This window comes from Cibotium barometz, chromosome 18 (genome assembly GCF_041138505.1).
Source record: "Cibotium barometz isolate CiBa-2024 chromosome 18, ASM4113850v1, whole genome shotgun sequence".
NCBI classification, from domain to species: domain Eukaryota; kingdom Viridiplantae; phylum Streptophyta; class Polypodiopsida; order Cyatheales; family Cibotiaceae; genus Cibotium; species Cibotium barometz.
Window position 1 is genome coordinate 11,295,189 of NC_141063.1, and position 9,854 is coordinate 11,305,042.

General features: G+C 41.3%; 1 protein-coding gene across 6 annotated transcripts; it reads right to left on the bottom strand.

Annotated features, from left to right (window-relative positions):
- Window positions 1–231: 231 nt before the first annotated feature.
- LOC147628933 (uncharacterized) lies at window positions 232–8,887 on the bottom strand. 6 transcript variants are annotated; one of them, XR_015267860.1, is made up of 21 exons: window positions 6,962–8,887; window positions 5,273–5,527; window positions 4,970–5,094; window positions 4,813–4,857; window positions 4,505–4,586; window positions 4,340–4,408; window positions 4,072–4,242; window positions 3,456–3,521; window positions 3,284–3,352; window positions 3,027–3,191; window positions 2,863–2,939; window positions 2,475–2,768; window positions 2,227–2,363; window positions 2,041–2,126; window positions 1,913–1,957; window positions 1,706–1,816; window positions 1,536–1,587; window positions 1,264–1,408; window positions 1,097–1,161; window positions 945–996; window positions 232–705 (listed from the first exon to the last, which is right to left on the bottom strand). XR_015267860.1 is itself a non-coding variant. In XM_086812097.1 (21 exons), the coding sequence occupies exons 1-21, from the start codon at window positions 7,130–7,132 to the stop codon at window positions 622–624; spliced, it is 2,292 nt and encodes a 763-aa protein (XP_086668223.1). In that variant the 5' UTR covers window positions 7,133–8,887; the 3' UTR covers window positions 232–621. The 6 variants fall into 6 exon arrangements, 4 of the variants coding, with proteins under 4 accessions (XP_086668223.1, XP_086668224.1, XP_086668225.1 ...); XR_015267861.1 differs by having other exon boundaries at window positions 2,863–2,935; window positions 3,023–3,191; window positions 6,962–8,758; XM_086812097.1 differs by having other exon boundaries at window positions 1,264–1,334.
- Between the last annotated feature and the right edge of the window lie 967 nt (window positions 8,888–9,854).

The following is a 9,854-nucleotide window of genomic DNA, read 5'->3' on the forward strand; positions in this document are numbered from 1 at the left end:
TACCTTTCTGCCACCCACAAGTGGGGCAGATTGGCTAATGCAAGGGCCCTTATAAAGGCCATGATCCACCCGAGTTCAAGTCCCACCGTTGGTCGTATATGCCCTCGTGTTGCATTCTACCGACGTTAATACCTCTCTCTCTCTCTCTCATGCTTTATTAGGCCAACCTAGCGTATATGCCACATTTTAACTTCAACATTACCTTCCTTACCGCATTGACACATCACACCATAGCAAACCACGGAATACTGTTATAGAGTTCATGTATTTACAGCCTCCAATAACTTTTATGCTCAGTTGATAAGGAAAATTTGTTTCATCAATAATTTTTCAGCTCAGTTGATATACGCTCCCCTCTAGCCCCTCTAACAAATCTTTCGGATTTTTTACTCTTGACAAATGAACCGGGAAACTTGAAATTGGATAATATACGATCGCACTGACTTACAGTAAGCATACAGGAAGGCAGGAAGGCTGTCCACCTTCCAGTACAAGCTTTAGATGCACAAAATGTGCTTTGACTTCTACACATGAAGAGTTAGGGAAGCCTACAGCTTTGAATGTACAGCACAACAAATATAGGGAGAATAAATAGCACAGCCTCACACAAAAGAACTTCAGCTAGCTGTCCTCCTTGGCTTCGTCTTCTCTTCGTATCCGCTCCTCCTCTTCTTTGTTGTATATGGCATTCAATTGCCGTTCAAGCTGTTGATCCATCATCATTGAAGAGCCAGAATGTTAGATAGGCCTTATTACAAACCACAGAAAAGCACTCCCAAAAAGGTTTTGGTGTGCAACCCTGACACGAATTTATGGGAAATGATTAGCGTTTCTGCCCAAATATCAGAGTTGTGCTATGGCAGAAATACATCCTAGTTGTACTACAGTGAGAAACGTGCAATATTGAACCCCTAACAACTAGGAGAAACGGAAAGATGGCATACGGCGATGTTCCTGAGCTTGAGCGTATGTAGCTCATCCACTAAGCTGGTCAACCTGTGGGGCCAGACAAAGTGAGGATATTTTAAAAACACTAACAAAAAAAGTGGACTCATTGAACGAGGGGAGCTCTATCCAATCACCATTATATCAACACCTGTTCTGCAGGTCCGCCACCTGCTGTAAGAGTTCGTGCTCTCTGTCTGACGATATCTCCACCTCCTACACGCACAAAGAACCCAAGGTAAGGGTTGCCTATGAAAGGTCTGAGAGAGAGAACACAACAAGAATCCCAAGCTTATCTTGCAAAGATACCTCGCTTACCATAGAATCGGAAGTGCATGCCCCCAAACTCCCATTGGATGGCCTTGAGCAGAGATCGCTAACACGCTGAGCTGTTATACATGCAGACGTATCACGAACAAATGTGAGGGCTTGCTTAGGAATGCATCTCCCAACATTAGGGCACCTGCGCCAGTAGCCAGATAATACCCAATACTTTTGTACTGCTGAAGGTGGCCACACCATCACCATTATCAAATGCAAAAAGATTAAGGTGCCATGACAGCAAATCTCGAGACTACAGGCTGTCTTACCTTGCAAAGATTCACCTCTGCCAATACAATTTATCAAGCTTGAAAGCAGATCCTGTAACAAATCAGACATGGTTACTTTACTAAACATGGCAGGTTAACAACTTTACTAAGCATGCCAGGTGAATGATGATTAGACGAGCTTAAATTCTAACTCAAGTAAGATGGTTTACCTGTTGGGAAACTGTATGTTGTAGAAGATTCTGCAAACACAGGAGTACTGCCCCAGTTGGGATCATGTTGGTGGCACCAGGCATACCAACTGCAGATGACTGTGGAAGCGCCTGCAAAGGAGCAACAAATTCAAATTCTTAACATGTGACCTCGCTTGCAAGCTTGTAGCAGCAGTTGACAAATACCTGCAATTAAGCTTCACTCACCTGCATGCTTGCAGTGCATCGTGTAGCCACCGTTGACGCATGATCCTGTACCCCCCAAAATGATCTTATATAATCAACAGGATAGCAGGCGACAGCACACTAAGTCGTTACCAGAGAAAGATAAATACCTCCATCAACTCAACATCTGCAGAAGTTACTGAGAATCGGCCCTTTTTCTGTACATATAGTCCTTTGTCTTGGCCATCCTTTGAGCCTGTTGACAGTAAAAGACACGTCAAGCAACGATTTCACAAACAGGAGAGATCTAGCTAGAATAATACGTTTATCATGGTCTTGTTGCTACAATTACATGCCTGTGGGTTGTCTTGATGCACAGGAAAATCCATTCATAAAACGATGGTCAAAAGGAGCACCATGTGAGCTTAAAGGTCCACTGTAGGCTCGTTCTCGATGATTCGACCGTGTCCTAAATGCATCATCTGCTGGTAGCCTGTTATCCGGCATCGTAGAAACCTTGAGTTGATTGTGCTACACCATGGCATAATCCTTCATTTCATTGGAGTTCCTTATTGGATGCTTGAATAAACTTACAAGTCATTACCTGTCATTATCTTTTTCTTCATCTCGGCTGCGGTATGCAGCAAGAATGTACTCTGGCACCAGGGGCCCACTTGACGCACGGCGACCCTCCTGTTGCATCTTTTCTAATCTCAAGTCCCTCTCTTCTATCTTTTTAAGTAGCTTATCCTCTTTCTTCAAATCTCCTTTGTTTTCTCTCTCAGGTGGCGCTTCTGATCCTTTGGAAGCTCCAGCATCCTGTTGGTGGACGTTAAGATCATCATTTGGTTCTGGAACCTCTTCATCTACCATCTCCTCCTCATAAACACCCAATGCTCTGCCAAATTTTAGCAAATGAAGTACTACTCAACAACTAGCTTGTGTAAACTGAATACACTAATCATAAATTATAATCAAATACAAAATTTTACCTAATTAGCTCTTCCGACTTCAACTGGAGAGAAATTGGCAAAGGTCCCGATCGAACCCTTGTAAAGGGCCCACCTGCCTGTATGGGGTAGATGTAGGTTAGTCTTACTGTACTAAGTAACTGTGAAAAGTAACCAGCCGCTGGCTGATATGGTCGCCCACTTACATCAGTTGCAGTTTCTGCACTGAGAGAGTGTACTGTAACAGGCATATGCGTGTCATCTATGCTGTCCTGAGAGAAGCTTGTCTGCAGTGCAGATGACACTTTAATGGATGTATCTAAGTTTTCGAGCTCCTCTTTCCCAGCAAAGCAGCCATCATCGTCCTGCATCTGTTAAAATAAACAGTCAGAAGCAAATAAAGACATTCCATAGGATAGGATGCTCTACGAGCTGTGAAAGACATCCAAAACAATAAGCTTACTGATGCAGCTTGGGCTTTCAGATCTTCTATATCAAAGTTCCAACTGCTCACTCCCCGTTTGTATTCAGTCTACTCCAAAAAAACCCATGTAAAATAAGGAATTCAGGTCAGGAACAGCCTTAAATGCAATCAGTATTGAGCTCAATAACCCAGCCTCAGCGTCATGGAATACCTGTGACCTCTCCTCTTTTTCACCAAACGGCATCTTCTTTTGAGCAAGCCTCTCAGCATCCTTCACCTAGTACATCAAACAAGGTACAAGTCTCACCTATTGTAATTTGTATCAAATCCCTTGCCCGACTTTGTAGCATTAATATATGAAGTTGTATGTATGTATGCATGCATGCAAAGGATGTGTGTGTATGTATGCATGTATGTATGTATGCATACATGCAATGGATGCACGAATGTATGGGCGTACGTATGTACGTACATGTGTGTGTGTGTGTGTGTGTGTGTGTGTGTGTGCACATGCGCGCGCGCGTGCATACGTGCATATGTATGTACGTATATACGTATGTATGTGCATATATATATGTATACATGGTGTACGTATGTATGTATGATGTGCATACTGAAATATATACAGGTACAGAAATACGTGTATGTACGTTTGTATGTGCATATAGTATACATGCAGTGTATGTATGTATGTATGATGTGTGTACTGACATATATACAGGTACAGAAATACGTACATGTATGCATATACATATGTATTGATGGATGGATGCATTCGTGCACGTACATACATGATACAACTAGCGAACATAAAGCATCAGTGGTACCTTCAAATCCCTGAACCTTTGCCCAAGTGGAGCCAAGCCATCAAGGACAGTGCGAGCCAGGTAGTCACATGATCTGGCATGCTTGAAAAAAGAGTGCCTTGAGAGCTTTTCTGCTGTCGGTCGCTTCACAGGGTTCTTGACCAGGCACATCGCAATCATCTCTTTGAAGGACTAAATGCACATGTAGGTCATTATACAGTTGGCATCTTGAATCAATTAATCAACTAGTTTTGACAAAATCACTCAAAATATGATTACAGCACAATACCTTTGAAAACCTTTTATCTCTTTCGTAATCCAGACCAGGAGGTGCATTCTGCAGAGTCATCAATAGAACCTGAATTCGCAAATTGACAGAATAAAAATGTTGGTTACCCGTTCTTCCAAGATGGGACTTTGAAAGCATCACTGAATCATCTGCAATGTAACTAACCTTCATAGGTGGATACTTTGAAAAGGGTGCGTGACCATGTGCAAGCTCAAGTGCAGTAATCCCAAAAGACCATATATCAGCCCTGCAAAAAAACAAAAACAAACACAAAAACAAAAATAGAGTACAGAGAACACAAATTACTAGGAAGCTAACCTGAGACCAGACAGAGCAAAAACTATTAACCACACATATAAAACTAAGCAAATCATTCTTAAGACAATACTTATAAAAATTATGTGAAGGCTCGTGCTTGCTAATTCAGGTTATCATCACGACCCCATTAACCTCATATTAAGATGATCACTTACTTAAAATCATAGCCATGAACCTGCTCCAACACTTCAGGTGCCATCCTGCAATGGCAGAACCTTGGCTAAGAAGGATGACTACATAATCCCCAAGTTTGTATAATAATATAACGTTACAATAACTGTGTATCCAGAAGCAGCAAAGGTATGTAAGCACCAGCAAGGAGTTCCAACAAATGTATTCCTTGAACGTTGTCTATCACCCGTGTCAAACATACATGCAGACACACCAAAATCGCCCAACTTGATGGCACCAAATCCATCAATCAAGATATTCCCAGCCTGCAAACACAAGTAGAGTATCAATCAGTTATTTCAGACTGATGTGTGTCAGCAGATATACCCTCCCAAATTAAACAAGTGAAGAATTATACCAAACCTTCTGGTGAAATCAAAATAAGCAAAGTGCACCTTGACACAAAACAGTGAATTTCTTACACATAAAAATCAGCAAATGCACCTTGACATCTCGGTGAATATGGCCATGGCTATGCAAATACTCAAGAGCTTTGAGACACTCCTTCAAGACAGTGGCAATGATGGGTTCTTCAAAGCCATATGAATAAGCCGACTTCATGATGTGAAGGCATGAACCTCCAGCCATGTAAGGCATGACAACCCACAAGCTATGTTCCACCACAAAAGAGCAGTATGCACTCAACACATTTGGATGGCTGATCAAGCTCATAGTCTGAGCTTCTCGCCGTATGTCATCCTGCACACAATGTAAGCCCATAAAACTTAATGCTCTGTATCAACTTTGCCATCAAGAGAACAAGAGCTTAAAGAGTCCCATAAGTTGAATTATTATAGTTGCGTCCACACACACACACACAAAACTATGTGAATACATGGGCTCTTCAACTGTGTAAATACATTTTGAATACCAATATCCAACGTGTACAGATGGAAGTATAAATCAATGCATGCATGCACATCATAAATACATGCTTTTATTTATTTAGTAATGATGTTCACCACCAAGACCTTGGCACACTTGAGAACTGAATCATTCGAATTGAAGAGCAAGGCAAATCTGTGATCTTCCTTTTTTACAAGGAGTGTTGTTAGAGGCGTCAGAGGCGTTTACTATGAGGTGGGTATGGTACGTGCCTCAAAAGACTCATATTTTTTAGAGACGTTAGAGGCGTCTGTTATATTATATACATACATACATACATACATACATACATACATACATATATATATATATATATATATATATATATATATATATATATATATATATATATATATATATATATATATATATATATATATATATATATATATAGAAATGATAGATATATATATAGATAGATAGATTATTAGAGAGAGAGAGAGAGAGAGAGAGAGAGAGAGAGGGTGTCACATGGGTGTGTATGAGACAGGGAGAGAGAGTGTGTGTGAGAGAGAGAGAGTGTGTGTAAGAGGGGCTGCCTTGAGCAAGGTTTAAGCCTTAAGGAAGGGAGAGAGAGTGTGTATGAGAGAGGGAGAGACTCGAGAAAGAGAGTGTGTGAGTCTTGAGAGCTTAGAGGGGCCCTTGTAGCCCTCATCTAGAGACTCAAACGGACAAAAATGGGCTAATCCCAAATGGTCAGAAACAGGCAACAACGGGCTAATCCCAAATGGTCAGATACGGGCAGAAAACGGTCCAAAAAAAAAAAAAATCAACTATGCCCAAACGCCTCGAATGTCTCGGAAGACTCGTACGCCTCGAATGTCTCGGAAGACTCGTACGCCTCGAACGCCTCTAATGGTTAGAGGCGCGCCTTGTAACAACTATGTTTACAAGGAATGCTTTTACCACATTGGATGAGACAACCGTCATACTGCTTACAAATACACCTCCAGTGCTGCTTATAAATGAACTTCCATAAAACCATCTAAATCTGATCTCCATGGAACAATGATCTATCACACACACACATAATCTTGCTCAATCTAGACAAGTACCTTGATTTTTCTTTCCTGATGCACTTCAAACATATAAAAGCAGATCAAATTTTGAACCTTTACAACACCCATACAAACAAGAAGCATGTTCAAAATCGTGCACAGAAAGGAAGAAAATTGCAGTAACTTTCAGTTTACAAAGCCAAATTAAAATACTAGAAGCATGGTGGAAGAAGTGGATATGAGCACCAACCAGACTGCTGTTGCATCTCTCCATGTCAAGTACTTTGATTGCCACTATCACATTCAGTGTGATGCATTTAGCCTTGTAGACAACTGCACTTGCACCCTGGCCAACCTCTTCCAGCAATGTATAGGATGAGGCTGAGAGGGGGTACTTTTTTTTGTCCGTCTTTTGCTCCATGTCTATTCTAGTCAAGATAAAACCACACTGTCCACCGGCCTAGAGTTCAGCAGAAATGATCATAACAGAAATCCTGGCCACCAATAGTATGCTGACAGAAGATGGTTATGCTGATTCAGTTTTCTTTCTGTTGGTGACACACAAAAAAAAATTCGATGCCCTTGATCACACATACAGGTACCCTGATGGAAGGTGGTTGTGCTGATTCAGTTTTTTTCCTGTTGATGACACGAAAAAAGTAGTCGATGCCTTTGATCACGAGTGCAGGTGTAGCGAAATTTCGCCAATTGTTCACACAATCAGCTTGGGGGAAGCCAACAAGAAGTTGGTTTAACTGCACCTGAGAGATGAAGCTGAGAATTTGAAGTTGTAACAGTAAAATATAATATAACAGTGGTGAAAGGCTAAAGCCGAGGGCTGATCATGAGGTAAAAGTGGGGAATAAAGGATGCTTTTTGTATCAAAATGCTCAGCATCTCTACATCGATCTCCATTGCCCTGGTGTATAAATAGGGGTCTTTTTTAGATTGGATTCCACAAGGAAGAAGGGCAGGGTTCTCCGACATGTTCAAGGATCACCATTTACAAGGAGGAGCCATCTATTGTGGAGGAATTCTGAGCCCATGTCGCGACAGGGCCCACGGCCCCTTCAATGATCGATAGACAGCTGCAATCCTTTGTTGAATTGGAGGGTCAACAAGATGGAGGAGACCCTGGCATCAAATTTGACGTAGCAGTAGATAAGAGAACCTCTCTCTTTCTACGTGACGTGTGGGATTTTTTTATATATGTATGGTAGGCTCAAGAAGGGCGGCAATGGCGGCCGGAGGCATGGAGGCCTGTCATTGCCCCAGGTTTCAAAAGCAGGCGAAGACCACAGCCTGGATGGTGCCCCTCCTCCTTTCTCTGGCTATGGATATGTGCTTTCTGATCACTTGTTTGGCAAATATGTGCTTTAGCTGTGGCTATGTCAAAATCTGTCTGATTGTTGAGCACTGCCAGAGTCAATAGTGATGAAAAACAATTTGATGTACCTTAATCCAACTTCAATCTAAGAATAATCAGACCTTGGTAATCGGGACTGCGACTTTGAACACCATGTGCATTTCTCTGATTTGTTGCTGCGGGCTCCTCTTACTGTTCATTAAAATGTTGCCACGATCCCCAGATCCTCCATAGCCCACCACAACAACCACCTACCTTTTCATCTTTTCCCAAACATAACATGCAGAGAAAACGACACTACAGAGAAACCCTAAAACGCCATGAAAGCTAAGCTGGAGATCAAAGGCTCTGTAATCTCCTCCACACTCTCAGTGTAAAGAATTCCCCTCTTGTCGGTCTTTTTTGTGAACGTGACTTTCAACATACGTTTAAAATAGAGAAGAAACCATTACCTACAAAGGCCTATCTTTTGATTTTTTCTAAAAATTGATGTTCCTTGCCACTCACTTGTCACCACTACCACAAGCTTACATGCTTCCCTCAACCTACCCCTTGTGCCTTTTGCTTCTTTCCTTTTCATCACACAAGCTCCCCCATGCACATGGCCAGCACATTCTAGTAGTACCTTCCACGTGTAAGAAAGAGAATATCTGTTTTTGCTCTAGAACTCAATGTGAGAATGTCCCAACCTACAATATTTGATCACTATATGGCAATGTCCCACCTCCCCATGGTGCCACTTATCCTTCTCTAAATCACATCACAAAAAGAAAGGTATTCTGAGAGCACACATGCAGGGTAAGGCTGATTACATATTGCTAAAGCCAAAAGTTCACAAGAATGGAGTGGTGAATGACAATGTTATTGTGACTTTGAGAAGCATTCAAATTACCCAACTAGTCCTAACATCCAACCAAAAATGTATCAATTATCAAAGGTTGTCTTACACATGTGCCTATCCTTTTTGTCTTTGGCAACTTTTGAGCTTGAATAGCTAGTAAGGCTTCTAGGTGTGAGTTGGCTACCAACTTAGAAAATCTCTTTACACAAGGTATAAAAATATTCAAGCTCCTTAAGGCATTGATCAGACAACTTAGAAAATCTCTTTACGCAAGGTATAAATATGTTCAAGCTCTTTAAGGCATCGATCAGACAACTCTCTCAATGACTCGAGTGTTGATGGTGGTAAGCTTTGACATACATCCTTTATGTCCCTTTGAGTTGTGTACGTAGGGTATGGAGGCCAATAGTAGAGCACCCAATAGATAAAGAGCATTCAACCTATTAGTGATAGCTTCACTAAAGTGTCTTTTCAAAGACAAAAGAACCTCTCTCATTGGTTTAAAAAGTTTGACAAAGTTCTACTATTGGTTCATCAACCTTATTATAGCCTTACTGTATTATTTCAACCTTAGCCATGGGTTTGAAGCCATTAGATGCTATCAGCTTAGAAAACCTCTTTACGCAAGGTATAAAGATGTTCAAGCTCCTTAAGGCATTGATCAAACAGCTCTCTCAATGACTTGAGTGTTGATGGTAAGCTTTGACATACATCCTTTATGTCCCTCTTTGAGTTGTGTACCTAGGGTATGTGTACCTAGGGTATGGAGGCCAATAGTAGAGCACCCAATAGATAAAGAGCATTCAACCTATTAGTGATAGCTTCACTAAAGTGTCTTTTCAAAGACAAAAGAACCTCTCTCATTGGTTTAAAAAGTTTGAAAGAGTTCTACTATTCGTTCATCAACCTTATTATAGCCTTACTATATTATTTCAA